Below are 19,575 nucleotides of genomic sequence, written 5' to 3' on the forward strand. Positions count from 1 at the left end.
GTCGGATTATCCGCAGCAGTGTGAATCAGAGCAGTGCTGAACAAGAAGATGCTTTGTCCCGTAAAACCTAGACAGGTCAGTGGGCAGTTTGACCCACATACTCTATTGATCAGACGAGGTTTAGCCTCCACACCTCTGTTAGTTGAGTTGCACCTCACAGTGTGGACTGCTCTCTCTCTCTCTCTCTCTCTCTGTCTCTCTTTCTGTCTGTTATCTGTTTTATTGTCCTCTTTCATCGTCCAGCCTCCCCCCAGTCAGCACATACCACATACGACTGATGACCACCAGGACTGTCAGGGCTTCATAATCAACTGTCTTTTATTATCAGTATTGTGCTCGACGTTCACCCCAGACGACATAAAATCTAGACAAAATAAAAGCTGCTTACGCACAGACACACATTATTTTAACTTAAGTAACTCCTTGATTTGATCTTTCTATGGTTCAAAAAACTGAAATGCCCCTTTAAAAGGACAAAGTGTTAAAACAATCCTGACTCACAGCACCTTGTGTAAATCTGGAAGATGTGAAATGAGATGTTAATCTTGGGAAGTGTGAAAACGAATGCACAGTTAAAATTGCTCTTCATTTACTTTGCAGCAGGTGAATCTGGATGATTTTTCCAGTATTATTGCTTTGATCCTAATGCTCATTCCCCCCTTGAACATATCACCAGGGTTTGAGAGGATGCAAAACTCAGCCAAAGGAGGCCTGCAGTAGTAATTGGCTGATAATTGTGCTCCTCTGTGTAACGATTGGTCAGTTGGAGGGTTGCAGGCAGAGCGATTGGCAGCCGTGCAGGAATTCAGATTATTCAGAGGTTGTGGTCTGTGTTGTTGCTTGTTGTTGTTGTTGTTTTGGCCGAGCGTCCCCTCCCGCTTTTCCACCCTCGTAATGACTTAGAGGGGCCCACTCAGGGATGCTAGAGTGAGAGAGTGGGAAGGAGAGTCGACAAACGCTGCTGATTTCTTTACAAAAATGTTTCCAGAAACAAATTTAAATTCTCTGTTTCGCTGTAAAGTGAGAGTTTGTGAAGAGGAAGTGGGGCCACACTGCTTATTGCACAGTGAAAATAGAGGCTGAAAATTGGAAATCAAACAGTACAACTAAGCAGTGCTGATCAAAAGTATAAACCACGATTCTGTCACTGAGTTGTCTCTTTCTTGCCTTAAATGTTTTTAGAAACACGTTTCAGCTTACTGATAAACTATAATATGAGATTGCTGAGCACCATAGTTCCACTTGTACCAGTCTACATTGCGTCACCCACCGGTGGGATCGTCTGATAGGGTGTGATGCATTCTGGTAGTTGTAGGTTTTCTACCTTTTGAGGAGAAGCACCCTTTTTCTCTGTTTTGTCCGGTCACGCGGCACCAATTTCACAAGTATTTGCATCTTTCTACAGCAGAGAAGGCCTAGAGTTTTTCGTGAGGACTCTCTTTATATGTCTTCGTTAAAAAATGTGGAAATTTGTCAACATGGAATTCTGCCTCTTAAACAGCTTGTGACCCGTGATCAATAAAGGCAGGATGATCTAATCCCCTGCTACGCCCATGATTGATCACTTGTGTGAAAACTAAACACAGTCAGTTGTTCCCACAGCGATATGTAATAAACCTGCCTGGCTTAAAGAAGAATAAGAGGACCTTTGGACTGCAGGCAAGGCTCAGGAAGCAAGGCTTGGCTATCACGTCAAAGTCTCTCCTCTTCTCTTCGTGTTATGTGATCATGTTTTCCATGGGCTGTGTGACGTATGGAGCTGAGGCGAGCTTGCGTAGATATCACTGGTGGTTGAATATAATAAGCCTGCTGTAAGGAGTCCTTGTGTCGAGCAGTAGTGTATTGCTCCATCAGGGCTGCCTGTGTGTCTCTACAGAACATCGTCTCTGTTTTCCCTCCATATACTCTTCTCTATGTTTCTTCTTTCACCCTCCTCCATTCCCTCAGTTGAATCATGTGACTCTCTGGACACAGTGGGTGACCTCCTCCTTACTGCTTTTCATGCAGAGTGGAACTAGAGTGAGACGCTCTCTGAATTACAAATACACAGGCCGAGTCCTCTCCCTGGGTTTCATGTTGTCTTAGAGAGCAAAAATATTTCATTCTCTTGCCTTATATCGTGTTATATGTTCTTTGCTGTTAAACAATGATCTTTTTTTTCTAATTTGCCCTACTGGGAAAAATAGCTTTGCTCTGAATAAAACTTGATTTGATCTTGTCGCATGTTGTTGTTAAATCACAAGAGAAGCACCCAATTATCACACCTTTTGTACCCCATTGTATCCCTCTTCTGTCTTTTTTGTTCTCTTCTCATGTCACATCTGAAAGGTCATAGCGCTCTGTAGGTATTGTCCCTCTCCCTCCCACCTTTTGTTTCTCTTTGCTGTTGCCAAAAGGTCAAATACCATCAATAGTTAAAGCGTTAGTGTGCAAGATAGTTGATTGTTGAGTCTTGGTTGGTACTCGCACTGAACCACCAACCTTAAGTGTCTGTATTTGTCAACCAGGGAACGAGACTCAGCATCAACTATCTTTCTCCAGACACTATATACTTTACCTGTAAAATGTAGATTTAGTTGGTCATAGTTGAATGGCCAGTGGAAGGCCTATCTCACATGTTGAGCACGCTAAAGCAAATTTTCAGATTTGTGTTGTTCTCAGCATATTCGGTACACTCAGCGTTGTGTGAGGATGCATTAGGGAAAATCAGATTTTTGCAGTAATGTCATAATTCTTCTTGCCACATTATGACACAGATCATTGTATTTTTAGCCATGCTAACTCTGTTGGCGGTTTGGTCAGTCTGTTTGTCCATCACCAGACTTATGACCAGGTTTTCCACGAGTCTCAGCTACACTCAATGTGCTGTAGCAACTGAACTAGACAATCGTAGCAGTCTTAACATGCGGCACAGTAGTTATTAGCCTGCATTAGCAGCAGTGGATGGAAGAGCACGTACATTTTCAAGTGAAAATTTGGGCTCCATTTGTATGAAAACCCAACTATAGACTAATTGATTTGATTAAAACAAGTAAAAATTTGCTGATTCCAGCTTCATAAATACAAATATTTTCTGTTTGTCTTTACTCCTTTGTGACAGTAAACTTTATATCTTTGTGTTCTGGACAAAACAAAACATTTGAGGACATCAGCTTTTTTTTCCGTCACATTTTATAGACTAAACAATTAACTGATTAATTAAAAAAACAATCAACAGACTCATCGAAAACAATCATTAGCACACTGGATGTTACATGCTAAATATTTAGATAAACTCTTCTGATTTAGGCAACATCATCTTTTCATTTGGAGCTGCTCTCTGGCAAAACTTTCATTTTTGCTCCACTAGTGAAAGCAATAAAGTTGTCTTAATGTTGTTCATCCAACCCATCAAACATGTGCCACCAGTGTGGCTATAGATTGTTTGTCTTGTTTGGACATATAATCTCCACACACGCTTAAACACACACACACACACACACACACACACACACACACACACACACACACACACACAGCTCTGCAGTGCTGCAAAGCGCCTGGTGTACGCAGGCACACACTACTCTGCAGCACAGCTTGTCCCTCGGAGGGATGATGAAAACAAACACACCTCCAGAGGATACAGTGAAATATGGAACAGAACGAACCAAAAACAGTCCAAAATAATACCTGCCTGCTGTTTTACTGCTACGTTTGGTGTGGGGACTCACAGGGGAGAGAAACAGAGTGTATGTGTGTGTACAGTATAAGATGTGTGTTTACAGAGTCACAAAACCTGTATGTTTGTTTGCACATGTTGAAACTGTGTGCATTTAATGTTGTGTTTGCTCGGTGTGTACATGTATTTATGTTTGGGCGTTCTGTTTGAATTGGGTGGAACCAGAGCAGAGCTCCTGAATTGGGTGTGTTTTTCACGTCTTTGACATTGATGCGCAGATATTTCTGTTTGACCGAACATTTCACATAGACAGTGTTTGTCTCTTCTTTCTCTGTCTGCCCCCCCATCAAGCATTTTCTACTCCTCCCCCTTTTTCCTGTGAGCAAAACACAATCGTTTAAATTTCTGCTCTGGCCAGGGGATAAATCTGAGTGTTTTAAATGAGGACTGCGTATCATTTGCTCTTTATTTTCATTTCTACGACTGATCATTTCTGCTTGGCTAGTGGAGAGAAACGCACACATGAGATGATGTTTGTTTTTTCAGCCACATGATTCATAACAGAATATGACACTTTTCACAGAAGCAACTATTTTACATGCTTGAAGTACCAAAGCCAATTACATAATCTCACTGACACAACAAACAGTGTTTACATAAGGCGTCTGAAAGCTCCATCTCTGTCTCATTCTCATGAAGAGCTCTTTGAGGCAATTTCTTCAAATTTGGCAAAAAAACATCCACTTTGAATAAAGGATAAGTGATTAGTCTTTGGTTGTCATAGGTCAGAGGTCAAGGTTACTGTGACCTTGTGTCCATATCATTCTGATGAATTCAGTATTTCACCATATAAAGGCTAGGTCTGACCCGACTAAGAATTATGTAAGTCCAATAAGATTTGACTGTTCAGTATGAATATTTTTAAAGTTTTAAAGCTTGGATGGGCTCAGGGAGAGACGTTCAGCATGACACCAGCATTCAGGTGCTATAGTAAACAAGCTAACTGCGCCAACGACACACGGTACATGTGCAAGCCAGAGATTGTGTTGTATTAAGTTGCTGTTAGCTGTAAATTCACCACTTCTTAGCAGAAAAAATAAGGTAATGTTTTCTTTGACCCTTACAGAGCAGAGTCTCTCCTTTTATGTGTCTCTGCCTGCATGTCTGCAGCTGTACCAAAGATTAGCATGAAAGTCAAGAGTGTTCACATACAACCATATAGAGGGGCCAAAACATCTGCAGATGTAAACTGCAGAGCACACTAACAAGTGAAAAAAACAAACAGTCGACTCAGTCAACTGAGGGTCTCTGACTAATGATTCAAATATCCAAAAATCAAGGGTCAACCCTAATAAAGGCCCTCATGGAATATCTTCAAATTTGGCCCAAATGTCCACTTGGACTCAAGAATGAACTGATTGGAATTTGGTGGTCGAAGGTTACAGGTCAGAGGTCACTTTGACTTCATGAATCATGTTTTAGGCCATAACTCAACAATTCACAATTCACATGATTGGAAATCGCAATAATGTCTTATTGTGATGAAAGCATCCTGATAATATTGTATTGCGGAGCCTCTGCTCATTCCCATCCTTGTTATCTTGGGGGTCCACTTTGTGCTGCCAGAGGGAAGATGTGTATGAAGCATGCACATTTTTACAGACATGAATGTAAACTGCAACTGCAACTTGACTGGTGAGTGGAGGCAAAAGACTGCTGGGCAATAATTTTAGTTTTCATCCTTATTTTAGTGTATTTTATCATGTGGCCTATGGTCCCATAATATTATTGAATACTGAAAAAAAGATGTGATAAAACAATACAAACCACAATGCAGCTGAAGTTTTTCGAGTTAAATTTTGCTTGGGTCGGAGTTTCTGTGATCAGAGGATCAGAGCAGTTAAGTTGATGAAGCCGATCCCTTGTAGGCCGAGCTAAGCTGACTCCCCCCATGCATCTTCTTGATTGTATCCACCCAAATCCAGATATCTGTGCTTATCTAACATCTCACAGTCAGGGATTGTGAAGGTCATGAAAGCCCCAGTCCTCAGTCCAGTCCTCGGCGCTCTGCATTGCCAGCCTGCTATTGATTCTCCATTATGTCTCCAATCTGCTGCAGTAATCCAATAGTATTTAGGGACTGAAGCAAAGCAGAGCAAAAAGTGAGCCTATGTGTATCTGTGTATCTGTGTCTTGGTGATAGAAGCTGTGGGGGCCTCCTTGACTTGAATACCTCTTGGCCCTGATATCGTTTCTCTTCTGTGGAAAATGCTGCTCCACTTTTGTTTCAACAATGAACCAGATCTACTTATAGGAACAGAGATGATTTTTAAATCATGTAATATTGCTAAAAAAGTGAGTAGGTGGTTGCTGGAGTGGCTGGGTATTGTTTAAAAATTACAATACCAGTACCCTTGAGGTGATACTGATACGTACAGAGTACTTCATTTGATTCTTCTATTTTTTTTCTACTTCATTTGATACCAATCATTTGAATAGAAGTGTGAAATGCTACCAGAAACCACAGGCGTTTAGTATTGGTCATAAATTCAAACGTCTTGGTGAAAATCTTGGCAGGCTGAAGTGCAAACCTCTTCAAAATACAACATGCTTGACTTCACCAAACCACAGACTTTTATGGGATGCAGCTGCTGTGGTTGTGGGCGAGTCATATGTTGCACTCAGTTGAGGAAAGCCTCTGGTGAAAGGCTGCGAAAACCAAGCAAATAGTCATTTTTATGCCTCTGTGCCAGCAATAGCTGTGGCTGAAGTCATTATGTTTTCGGGTTGTCCGTCTGTTCATTGTAAGATCACTTTGTGGGAATTTCTTCAAATTTGGCACACTATGAAGTGATTAGATTTTGGTGGGAATGGGTCAAAGGTCAAGGTCATTGCAACCTTGTCCATGTTGTTTGTATGAACAGGGTATCTCAAGAACGCCTTGAGGGAATCTTTTTCAAATTTGGTGCTCATAGGTCAAGGGTTAAGGTTAGCATGAACTTGTCTGTTGCATTCTCACAAATACAGTATCTCAAAAACACCTTTTCTTCAAATTCAATCATTTTGACTCAAGAGTGAACTGATTAGAATTTGGTAGTCAAAAGTCAAGGTCACTTTGACCTCACAAAATATCTTTTTGGCTGTACCTCAAGTATTCATTGGCTAGTTATGACAATATTTTTTCACTAAAGTTTAATAGGATAAAATGATGAAGTGATGATATTTTAAAGGTTGGCGCTCATATACAGTATACTGTGATGTCATAATGTTCCTTAAAATAACTTCACTTCACATTACTCAATGTCATCATAAATTAGGAACAGAGAGGGAGACATTTGGTCAGATACGGAATCGGTGACGCTAATCTCAGGTGCCCACCCTAAAACTGTGCTGATAGTATAGATCCATTATGCTCCCGTGGGGAAGATTTGTGTGAAGCATTTATGTTTTCACAGACATGGATGTAAACTGTAACTGCAACTTTATGGGTTTGTGGAAGCATACAACCACGAGGTGGTAATTCTGTCTTTGTAGACCTGGTAAAAAAAGGATCGATTACAGCTATCATTTAACTGGAGGATCTTTAATACCACTTGGTTATTTTGTGTGATACCTTAAATGTATTGTGCTTCCATACCCAGTCCTTGTAGCAGGGCTGGTGATTAATCTGTCTGATTCCTGCCTTCATTACTATTATCATTACCTTGCCCACTGAGACCAGTGAGGGAATATTACCACAGCTACGTAGACTCTTTGACAGTTCAGATGCATTGGATCTGCATTTTTATCATACCAGATGGCCCATGTCTGCTCTCAGCAACGTAGTTTCCTTGCCAGGACTGCTTGGGTACTGAGTGGCTTTATGACTTCCACAGGGGCTTACTGGCACCCGTGGCAATATCCCTGAAACCATGGAGGAGATATGGCATGAGAGCCAGTGTTTGATCTGTACTCAAGTGTGTTTGTTTGAAGGGTGGTAGAGTTTCTGACAAGGGCGTGTGGACGAGATGGGAAGAGAGTTGTTTGTGAACAGAGAGACTGACGAAGGGAAGAGCTAAGTAAAGTTTATTTATATTACACCTTTTAAAGAGCAGAAGTCTCAAAGCATCTCACAAGCAGGAAGGATAAAGAGAATGAAATGTCCATGGTTAAACAAGTCTGGGTTTTGACAGTCACAGGGACAGCTGTGGTGAGTTTGCTTAGAAACTCTGCAGTGGCAACATATTGGTCTTTAACATGTTTACTGTGTACAGTCTGTGTATATGTGTTTTATAGTTCAAGCTTGACAACTGTGTGAAATGGAAATTGACCCAGGGTGTATTTGTCCTCATTCCACTGAAATGTTCCTCTGGACGCAGACGCGGTGTTGCACAGTTTTACCATGACGTATGAAATCTTTATGATCTTTGCTTGACTTCACAAAGGCACATAAACAACTCAAAACTTAAGCCCTCCACAGTTCTCTGCGGTTTTCATACAGATTTAGACTCTGAAGTGCAGGCTTTGCTTTTTATCGATCAGTTGTATCATTTTACACATTTGGTCCCCATCCAGACCACAAAACATCCACCATCTGCCAGAGGTATTGATTCTAAAAAGATTCACTTTTGTATTAATGTACTAATAACACAATGTGAAAATACTGTGTTACAAGTATAAGCCCTGCATTGAAAATGTTACTTGAGTCATAGTTTAATCAGGAAAATGTTCTTAAAGTATAAAAAGTACCTTATGCAGAAAAATCTTCAAACAAACAAACAAACATTAACACACATTTAAAATTAAAAAAGCAGTTGTACTTGTATCAACAGTTTGGTTATTTAATTTACAACAAACATCATATTTTAGAAACGTTTCTTATGTCTTCATGCAAAAATCTTAATCTGTAAAGTAACTAAAGCGGCCAGATATATGACTTGAAGTAAAAAATACAATATTTCCTTTTGAAATGTAGTGGAGTAAAAGTATAAAGTAGCATGAAAATAAAATACTCAAATAAAGTACAAGTACCTTGAATTCGTACTTAAATACAGTACTTGAGTAAATGTACTGTGTTACATTCCACCGGTGCATATAACAGCATACATGCTATACTTCTGCTATGCTCACGGTATTTGCAAAGGGGGTGTGTGACAGTGGTAAGACACGTCTGATTAGGAGGATCCATCCATCCATTTTCATCCACATGTCCAACCATCTGTCTGCCTCTCTTTTGTTGAGAGGTGAACAACAGACCTGTTGTTGTTCGCTGCAGCTGCAGGCCTCTCATGGATTGTTCTGGAAACAGTCTGTTGGAGCACTGGCTGGGTTGTGGGGTCAGGTGAGAGAGAGAGAGGTCCAAACAATCCCTTTTAACACTGACAGTCAGGCCAGGACGGAGCAGAGAGCCAGACAGGCTCATTAACATTCCTCAGGTTCAGAGCACACAGTCAGTCGTACAGCACGGTGGCTCAGGTGGATCAACACCTCAATGTACGGTGGTGAAAAGAAATATTCTGATTAATTGCTTAAGAGGCAGCTTATGATTGACAACATGATTTTGTTTTATAAAGAGCACGATTTTCCCTCAGTTACACAAAATAACGCAACAAACGTTGCACTCAGGATGAATTTAATGAAACTCTTTGGGTTGTTGTGAACACAGAAACCTGAATATTATTTTTAAAGGTGACAGGGGAGGTATAAATCAGTGGTTACCAACTGATCCAGCCACGGGGTGCAGCTTTCTTCTTGGCCATTAGTTTAAGGTCCACACATTAGATAAATGACCAAATATTCAGTTTTATTTCACAAAATGTAAACAAAAGGTGGCTTAGAATATAAAACATATTGTAAGAATAAAGTGCAGTTACTTAAAAATTTGTAAAAATACAGCACTGCGACCCAAAAAGTGCGTATTATTGTTTCAGAATCAGTGGCTAAAATGCTGCAAAGGCACTGCATGTTAACCCTTTAACCTGGAGTGACAACATTTTTCTTGTGCTGCTTTTAGGTGACTCTCACGACTATTGGTGGGATTTCTTTCAAAAACATGGGAAAAAAGGCAACGAGAAACTTGGCAAGAAATGTGCCAAAAATGGCAAGAAATTAGTAGATTTAGAAAATTATCTTAATAAAGCTAGGGAATTATAATTATTAATTATTATAGGGATTATAATCGCTTTTTCCCAGGTAATGTCCTATTTTTCAGCTTTGTAACAATATAATCATTTTAAGTATTTTTCTCGTACTTTTTACTCATTTCTTGCAAATTTTGGGTCATTTCTTCTTTCGTTGCTCATTGCCTTCTTCCCATGCTTTTTAAAAGAAATCAAGTCTATTTGCTCAGGTTTTGAAGGCTTAATAGAGAAAAACTCTAAGTCATATAATGAAGTGTTTTTTTTACAAACTTGACATGTTCTCAAGTCACTTGTCGTCCACTCAGAATGGACCTGTAACTAACTTTTGGACCACAACTCACCATTTGGGAATTGTTGAAGCACTAAAACGCAGATGCATGGTGTTGTCTTTTTGTTTATAGCAACAGAAGAGCTGGTGCACAGATAAGCACCCAGTCTGCAGATAAGAGTTTAGTGTCTGCTACGTTCTTTTAATACCTGAGTGTGTCAACATGTATTTATCTAAAGAGACAATTCTCCTTTTGAAGACTATTTTTAAACATGGCTACAACATATTTGTAGCTCTTTTGATTTGTCTGTGAAGAATTTACACCCTGCGGCATTGTAGTAGTAGTTGTACTGTAGGTGGTTGTAAGACTTTCAAAATAAAAGTGTCTCATTTTGTGTAGATTCTCAGTGCGATTCTGATTTGATGACGATGTGATTGCAAGTCACAGAGAAGGTGACTGGAGGACATGGTGCTGATGAAACAGGATGACATTGTGCAACATGCATATGCATATGCAGGTGGGGCGGTGACTGCAGGCTTGCTGGAGCTTAATAGACAAAGTCCAAATTTTGCCGGTTTCTGTTAGGCCTTTGCTCCTCATTTGCGTCCCTGTTTTTTCACACTCATTCAGAAGACACACTGAGTTTTGTCACAGTTTCATTGACTTGTGTCACTCTCCAGTATTTTCTGGGAGAGTGAAACAGGTGGAAAGCAGACTAGAAAATCAGTAAGGAGAGAAAGAAGAGTGAGGGGACTGATACAGTCTACTTCATGGAGACGATATGAGGAACTAAGACTGGCCGGTGTTTTTGTGACTCTGTAAAGACTTGGTTGTGCTGTGAGCTGGGAAAGGCCAGCATACCGCTTTCAGCCCCAGAGCGACACGTCATTCATACACACTCTGCAGCTCTTCTGTTTTATGAGGTGTTATTTATCCAGCACACACACACACTCATGGAACATGGAAGGAATTACTAAAATAAAGAAGTCAAGAGATGAGGAGGAGAAAGATGCCAGTAAATGTGAAAGACTAAAGTCATAATTAATTAAATAATTAATTAATTTAAGTACGCCATAAAACTCCAATTCAAGAAATCCAAACAAACAAAAAAGTTATTATTATTATTATTATTATTATTATTATTGTAATCAGCCCTCACTGCTGTAAACTGCTCTTCACCAATGGCTGAGTTGGCTTTTCCATTTGAAAAATGTGTAAAAGAACGCAGATGGACGTGACCGTAAAGTATTGTGTGCTTCATTCATCTGCATTGTGCAATTTGTGCAACTGAACTGTCAACCTGACAATCGAGTTGTATTGTTCTCCAAAACATGACTCTAGAGGAGTTGGTATGGTTACGGCACAACACGCACATTAACATTTCACAAGTTCACGCTTCAATAGAGAGAAATAGTCAAAGATTAAATTGCCTCTGCTATCAGGCAGAGATTAACACTAGAGTGACGGCTTTAAAGTGGCTTCAAATTTATCGCAGTTAATCAACGAATCTTTGCTGGTGGACATGTTCCGTCCCGTCACATCTTAACTTAGAGCAGCTTCACTTAATGCCAAGGCTGTGAGCGTTTTTTTGCCCTCATTTTTTATTGTGCAATAATAACGTTTTGTGTGTCTGTTCTCTTGCAGAGGGTCACCTGACGGATCCAAACCTCCTGATGTTTGCTCAAGCTGACAATCAAGAGATGTCGCCCTGATCGCTGTTTTGTCGGAAACAGCTTTTCATTAGGCAAGGTAGTTTATGCTTTTCAGTCAGCACATATATTTGTTTTAAACTGTGAAACTAGTACCAGTAATTTGATTTTATCACAGTTTTATTTCATTTATTTGCATCTCTTTCAGATGTCAACCACAACAGAGAATGGGATGGGAGGGCCTTGGAGTACAGGCCGAGAGAAAACGTACAAAAAGGTAAACAAGTATGACTACTTTACTGTGTTTGGTTTTATATGCCTCTAAAGACAAGCGTCAACCTGCTTCCACAACATTTATTTTGGAATGCTGCTGCTTAGAGCCAACAAGTCCAAGTCTTAACTTCTGAGCCTGTGAGTCACATGAGTCCTCATAAATGTCCTTCTACAACACATAACGTCCTGACCTCTGCACGGGCTGGCTGCCAAAGATCAGTCAAGTGCTGGTCACATTTGTTTTCTTTCTTTCTTTCTTTTTTTTTTTTTTACTTTAGACGCCATTGCTTATGGCAGCATTTCTTCAGATGTCACCATTACAAGGCTCTTCACAGTGGCTAGCACTGTTCAGGGTGGGACTAATAGGTCTTTTTGTGGTGGCTACTCACGCAGCATAAACAATAAGTGTTTTTATTTCGCAGCGTTTTTGGATTTTAATGTGTTAGTGTAGATTTTATACTACACTAACACATTATTTTCTTGCATGCCTTTATCTAACAGAAAATTCTCACACAAACAACAACATCACAACAAAAAAATATCAAAACATTCTCTCACACAACTAATCCAAATCTCATTTAACCAGTTGTATGCTCAGTACTTCACAAACAGTCAGCCCTTTCCAACAGAGCACTGAAAGTGAAGCTTAACTGGTCTTCAAAGCCAGACTCTATTGATAAAAACAGTGATTTTAGCGCTCTGAACATGGGAGCTGCTGGTCCACTGTTGCCTCGGTCAGTTGGCACGTTAAAAAACTAACGTGCCTATTGACCAGTGGATCAGCAAATCCAAAAATCTTTTTGGATTCTTTCTTACCAGAGGCAATCGAGAAACACAAACTTTTATTCCTAAATTTAACACAATGAATGATCATTTGATGGGCAAACTATTCCTTTAATGTCTCGATGTATGGTCTGCTGTTTTGATTTTGATCCCATCTACTGTTGCATATTATTTTAAGTTTTCAATCGTTCACATTTACTTCCAGTAGTGTATGTAATGGGAATAGCAGTGACCGTATGATGCAACAGCATGACTAAGGGGATGTTTTCTCTTCTATTTTCCCATTTAGACAACGTCATCAGCCTTGAAGGGGGCCATTCAGCTCGGTATTGGCTATACAGTGGGAAACCTCACATCCAAGCCTGACAGAGACGTGCTTATGCAAGACTTCTACGTGGTGGAGAGTGTCTTTCTGCCGAGGTCAGTGTTACATAGAACCCACACAGACATACTTTCATACAGCTTATATACACAGGAAGACAATCTTTTCTAATGTTTACATTTTCTGAGGCAGTCGTTCCATGTATGAGTTAATTGTGCAGCGAAAGTTTGCTCATTGCCATCAAAATAAGGGCCAGACTTTTGCATAAGCTCAAGGTTATTGGTCTACAAGAGCCAGTGAAGCAGAGGGCTGCGTCATAAATACAGATTATGAGTAGGTGGTAACAGACTGCTCTTTGGCTGCGACAGTTTCCTTACTCTGCAAAGTGAATGAATGGAAAGCGACCAAAGACTAAGCTTTGCCTGTCTGCCCGCTTAAATATTAAATGTCTGGGTCTTGTATTAAAGATATTTAAAACTATTATTAATAATGGAAACTGCAAGGCGCTGGACATCAGGTCTCAAAGAAATTACACTGCCACCACAAACTGCCACCATCATCATTTATCAACAAAGTAAATTTTGCTGGTCTAAGTCATGATGCAGGGATAAAACTATTCTGGTGGATTATCCTGCCAAGAACTGTGAAATCAGCTTACTGTGTGCCTCTTACTGCCACAGCGCAAAACATATGTCAGCGTGTGGCCGCTCGGTCGTCTCGGGCTGTCTTCACAATCATATCATCAGCTTAAAGAAACATTTGACGTAATCCAAAACAGACCAAGGAATTCTTTAAAAGTGTGACTTGTATATTCACAGATGCATTAAAGGGAACCGTTTGTGCTTATCCTTATGTTAAAGGTGGCCAATGTTTCAAATAAAGAGGTAAACTGAGCATGAACATCAGACTTCAGATTGCTCTTTTCTGGCTGGAAGATGATGTTATATTGCGACATATTTCTTTATATGGTCATATGCTTCAGGAATGCGACTTCAAGTGTTTACATTTTATACCCTGCTACATGTAGCTACATGCTAACGTCTGGGAAACCTGTAATTTTGGATAGCAATTTTGTTAATTTCTCTAGAATTTTTGATCAAATTCCTGCCAGAACATGTCCAGTTTATGAAGCTTTTGATTCAAGGGCATTTATTGGTGATTTTTGTTGCTAGTAAGCACAGCTATACTTTGTTACAGTCATTTGCTGGCGGCAATTACATTGAAGAGACCACGCCGCCAAGAACAGTGCTGGACTGTTTTTACATAGTGGCCTAAAATGGTATTGCACAAAATTGATATTACATACTAAGTTCACACTGTTCAAATCAATCTTACCATTTGTATGGGTTGATGATGGTGTTATTTTCTATTTAAGATATGATTTGTATGTCCTATCTTGAAAAACATGCAATGATTTTTGCAAAAGGAAATGGGGAAGAATCAAGCAAAATGTGTTCACTGTTTGTTAGTATATAGCCAAACGCTGGATCATGGAGACTGTCTCTAGGTCTGAATCTTCTGAAGGAGAATTGAAGTCCTACTAGGAAATACTGTGTGGTTTACCTTTGAGATCCACCACCAGGATATGCAAACTCATTGTGGTTCATGCAAACTGGGTCTTGGCACGCACATTGTCCTTTGACTGCTCAGCAACAGCCAAACATTACTCTTGTTCCAACCCTACAGGGATGAGTGTTTAAAAACCTGCTGTTGCCTTGCTAAAATAGTGAAGCACAAAATATCAATCCTTTAAAGCGGGCTTGTTACATCATCTTCAGTCTGCACCCAGTGTCAAGCCTTTTCACATAATCATGAAATAAAACTTATCTTCAGTGCCGGCTTTTCACTGAGAGAACCAACACAAATAAGGAAGTTCAAGGCTGCATGCTCAGGACAAATTACACAAAACACAACAAACAAAATGTAATCAGTAGGGAGAGAAAACCAATGTCAATCATCTGGCATATGACATAACTGTTTCCCTCTGTATTCTCTTAACTTTCTCTAAGTGTTTGTGCTCTGTTCTGTAATAGTGCACAAACACACCCGCATCTTTCTTCTTACTGAGAATCCTGAGAGAGCGTCTGAGACGACTCTTAGATGCTTTCATTCCCTCCCTCCCTCTCTTCCCTCTCTTGTTGCTGCTCCTCTCTGGAGGTTTTCCACTGTTGTTTCTTCTGTCAGTCTAGTTTTGGATGGTTGGCGATGTCGCAAATCACTTTGACACCCACACACACAGTTTTTTATTTTTTTGTGCCATGCATGCATCTCCGACAACTAGCACGTGTCTTTCACAAGGCAGATGGCTCTCTGATTAGATTGAATGAAACATTTCCAGGTGCTGACTGTTGTGAAATGGTTTCCATGTTACCATCGTGGACTGTCAGTCACTGATGACAGTTAATTCTTGTTGCCCTCGTACACTAAGAAATCAGATTTCATTGTAGAGTAATCACAGGTATCGTGTTACACAGCAGAGCCTGACTGTTGCCTGTATCTCATTACCGAATGTAGCAACAGCACAAAACAACAACACAGTAGGCTCTTTACCCAAAAAATCATCAGGTATATTAACTAGCCCTGGAAAACAAAACCCTTTATTAACCTACTTGTTGTAGATTTCGGGGGTGACTCGATAAGACTCGACTTGACGGCTTATTCATGCCAACCGTTTTACACAAGCTTCCCTCTGTGTCGTGGTGTTCCCCCGGGACGCAAATTACAAAACAGACTCTGCCTTTGTCAAAGCCTGTCTGAGAATGTCAAGTTTCATGGTCCAGACCCAAAAAAAAGTAGGTTATTTTGTTTTGTTTTTTCTTGTTATTGCCACTTTTCCCTTTTTCCCCCACAGAGTCAAAGCTCATGTGTTGTGTGGTATTGTTTAGACCCAGTAATCAGAGCCACCGTCAGTCTCCAGGCGAAGAACTCAATACTGGCTGGTTTGTCACCATGATAGTGGTGAATCTGGGTTCTCAGAGATGGCTTTACTAATGCCTGTTCATGCACGGGTGGAGCAGATTAGAAGGGCTCTCTGACACACTTACTGGGAGTCAGTGGCCAAGGCACAAAAGTCAGGGTTCACTTTCCCTGGTGATGCCTGTGTATGGTCCTGGGGTTGGAAAATTTAATGACGCTGACACGTTTCGCTTTTCTTCCTTTTTTGAGTCTAATGTACCATTATCTGTTTTTGTTTCCTGGTGTGCTTGGTTATTCAGTGAGGGAAGCAACTTGACCCCAGCGCATCACTATCCTGACTTCCGCTTCAAAACCTATGCCCCGCTGGCCTTCCGCTACTTCAGGGATCTGTTCGGCATCAAACCAGATGACTACCTGGTAAGACTTAAACCTGGTCGAGATCTGGCTGGTTATACTTTGTTCCACCTTTAAATGTTTTTGCACATTTCATTATTCAAATTCAGTATCAGTTATTGTACTTTGTAGTAACTGATTTGCAAAAATGTCATGCAGATGTAGCGAATAAGCATTAAGGGTCTAATCAAATCAAGTTCACATATTGTATACCTGCTATGACATGTCAGATCGCATTTATCCACTAAAGGTATGATGAAGTTGAGCCAGTCATTGCCATGAACAGCACACAACCCAACATAAAGCCACAAATTACATTCTTTCACATTTCCATTTTTGCATGGATTTCACAAACAAATATGTGTTTTGACATTGAGCTTTAGAGAAGCTCAAATCTTGATTTTTGTTGCCTTCAGACAAAGCCAGGTTAGCTGTTTCCAGTCTTTATGCTAAGCTAAGTTAAACTAAGCTAACTGCCAGCCAGCTGTAGTTTTGTATTTTAATAGACAGACATGCAAGTTGGGGACTGCCCATTGTTCCAACTGCTCATAATTCAGAAGCCCTGTTAGTTGTAAAAATGTCTAATTGGACTACAAGCCTATTATCCCAGAAGCGACTTTGCAAATTTTAGGATAGCTGAGGAATGGACCTGTCTTAGTCTGCCTTACTCTGACTCTGATGGCTCAGCCTGACATTGTTACACTTCTTACCAACCCATCCAACAAAGGCAACCAGTACTGGCCAATCAGACGGAGAGTAGAGCGGGTCATCCTTTGCTATCCGAGGATTTGTAAATTTGCATCCCAGAAACAAACATGCATTGCACCAAAGGGAGAGGGTAAGCCAGTCAAAGCCAGGGGCGGGTCAAACATTCGCCATAGTATGAATATCCAAACTATTTGGGCTTTGGAATTATGACCACCCAGAACAACGTGATGGCACCGTAAGTTGTGTCAATCTTCTGTTTTAAGCAGTTCTGTCAATCAGTATGCATCAAACAACAAATTTAATATTGTTGAAAACCTCTCAGTTGCAAGCATACTCTATATTGAGCCACACACACTTTATTTCTGTTAGGTAGTTATTTGGCTTGAATTAGATTTTGTTCCACCGTTCCATTGTCAAAAATACAAATAGAAAACTCCCATAAACAAGAGACAATGTCCCGCTGGCTGTCTTTCTCCTGAATTACTTCCTATTGACTGAACGCTAATCTTCCACCTCAGTGCATATGTAATTGTGACAGAATTCAATGTGTATTTTATTGAGCAGTGGGCGGGTAATGCCAAACACCATCTGCACAGGAGGAAAGACAGGATGAGAGAATGTAGTCGAGGCAAAACATTGAGGCGGTGTGAAGATATTGGAGGTAATGACTGAGCTAACGGAGCGTGCGCTCATAAGCTTTAACCAGCTCCCAGTGCTGAATGAAATCAGCAGATGATTCTGTGATTTCCCAGCTTGATCAAAGACACAAACACAGACCGAGAAGTAGAGAGAGAGAAAGAGACAGTGTAAAGTTTAAAAGAGATCTTAATGGACTTTTTTCAGCAGAAGCTTTTTGGTGATTTGTGTTTTATTTTGCTTGATTGCCTATTTGCACGTGTGTCTGTAAAAAAATTCCCTAAAGCCCTGGATGTTTAATATCACTGTCAGGGTAATTACATTTTTCCCTTTGCTTTTGCCTCCAACAAGTGAATTTCCCTGATGTTGGGTTTAAATTTTATCTTATCTTATCTAACACACATCCCTGTCAAAGCCTTTGTGTATGCTTTAGATGGTATTTTGTATATTAATTTGTATATTAATATTGAGAGTATACTTTGTTGCCATATTCATTTGTATCATCATACTCTACACAGATACTTTTTTATGAGCATAATTTGATTTTGTGTTTTTTTCTTGTTTGGACCTCATCGTGTTATTTTGCCATTTTCCTTTTTTTTTTGTCTGCCTCTGAGCCTTTCCAAACCACCACCAGCTGCATTCTTGTGTTTGAATGCCAAATTTGTTTCTGTGTAAGTGGAAGACAAAAGGCTCTGGAAGAGAGACGGAGTCAAAATTTGACTTCAAGGCGGTAGAGGGAGGTTGGCAGAAGGCGCAGCAGCTTAGAGGATGTGCTTGGGATTGATGTCCTTGAGGTGGTGATGAATTTGTTCAGACAGAGGCCACACAGCAGAGTCTAATTAAAAGAGAGAAAACACACACACACACATACGCACGCACATACACACACACACTGATACACACATACACACACAGTATCCTGAATGCAAATGCAGGAAACCACAGATGAGTTTGTGCTTGTAACTCAACGTGACTGCAGACGGACATCAGTGGAAGAGTCTCTGGAGAGGGAGTGCGGATGCCTCCAGTGTTGCTCCTCTCCTCTGAACATGTTGCTCTCTTAACGCACTGATTAACCTCTAACATTGCTCTTCAGTTGGCTGCTCTCACAGTCCCTACCCTCACATGTTGATTGCAATGTTGGGTTGAAAGCTCTTGATCTTTTCTGGTGTTTTTTTAATTTTCTTTTTATTTTGAGATGCAGTGGTGTTTGCTCCTATTACCCCTCGGCTGAGGAACTTGTTTCTGTCCGTGGAAGAGAACACTTTCCTTTTTGTCAACAGCAAGAGTCAAATGCATGAAGCTGTTTGGTGGAGAGATTTGGCTCATGTGATCCTGGTGTGGTAGCTCTGCAGTTCACTCATTGGTGTTTTCTGAACAGTATACATAATGTAGACAGAGTCCTGCTTCATTGACATGTTGATAACGAAGTACATTTTTGGCTTATTGTATGTGGACAGTTGTGTACTTTTGTGAACTGGTAATCTGATTGCGCTGTCAGGGCGTAAGCCCCTTAAACAGGGCATACACTGTACAACTTGTGCCCTTAATGTTAAATTCCAACTCCTCAAGAAAGCTTAGAATTTATATGCTCACGCTGTACAATCCGATTGTTAAGCTACAACCGGAGCTGACGGATTGCCATGGTAGCGACTTTTCAATCAAAAGTTAGCCACACTCTGAAGTATACTCTGCTTTATAATGTATTTTACACTTAATGGGACAATAGTTTATAAAATGAACATGTTGTGTTGTAATGAAGAGGACTTGAGACTACTGATTGAAACAATGAACTCATTAGGAAATCTTTTTACTGTCATAAATCAAGCGGGAGGTTGGGTTCTTT

General features: G+C 40.3%; 1 protein-coding gene across 4 annotated transcripts in view; it reads left to right on the forward strand.

The window, feature by feature from the left end:
• Nucleotides 1–19,575, forward strand: part of pip5k1bb (phosphatidylinositol-4-phosphate 5-kinase, type I, beta b) — a 52,159-nt gene that overhangs the window by 6,180 nt on the left and 26,404 nt on the right. For 2 of the 4 annotated variants that reach the window (XM_088076847.1, XM_088076846.1), the window contains exons 2-5: nucleotides 11,691–11,795; nucleotides 11,904–11,972; nucleotides 13,041–13,171; nucleotides 16,289–16,406. In XM_088076847.1, the coding sequence (XP_087932973.1) occupies nucleotides 11,904–11,972; nucleotides 13,041–13,171; nucleotides 16,289–16,406 (318 nt within the window). In that variant the 5' untranslated portion in view covers nucleotides 11,691–11,795. The remainder of the gene's footprint in view (nucleotides 1–11,690; nucleotides 11,796–11,903; nucleotides 11,973–13,040; nucleotides 13,172–16,288; nucleotides 16,407–19,575) is intronic. The other 2 variants (XM_088076849.1, XM_088076848.1) reach the window with 1 other exon arrangement.

The sequence above is a fragment of the Plectropomus leopardus genome, chromosome 4, assembly GCF_026936395.1.
Source record: "Plectropomus leopardus strain MGB_pleo_1.0 chromosome 4, ASM2693639v1, whole genome shotgun sequence".
Classification (NCBI taxonomy): domain Eukaryota; kingdom Metazoa; phylum Chordata; class Actinopteri; order Perciformes; family Serranidae; genus Plectropomus; species Plectropomus leopardus.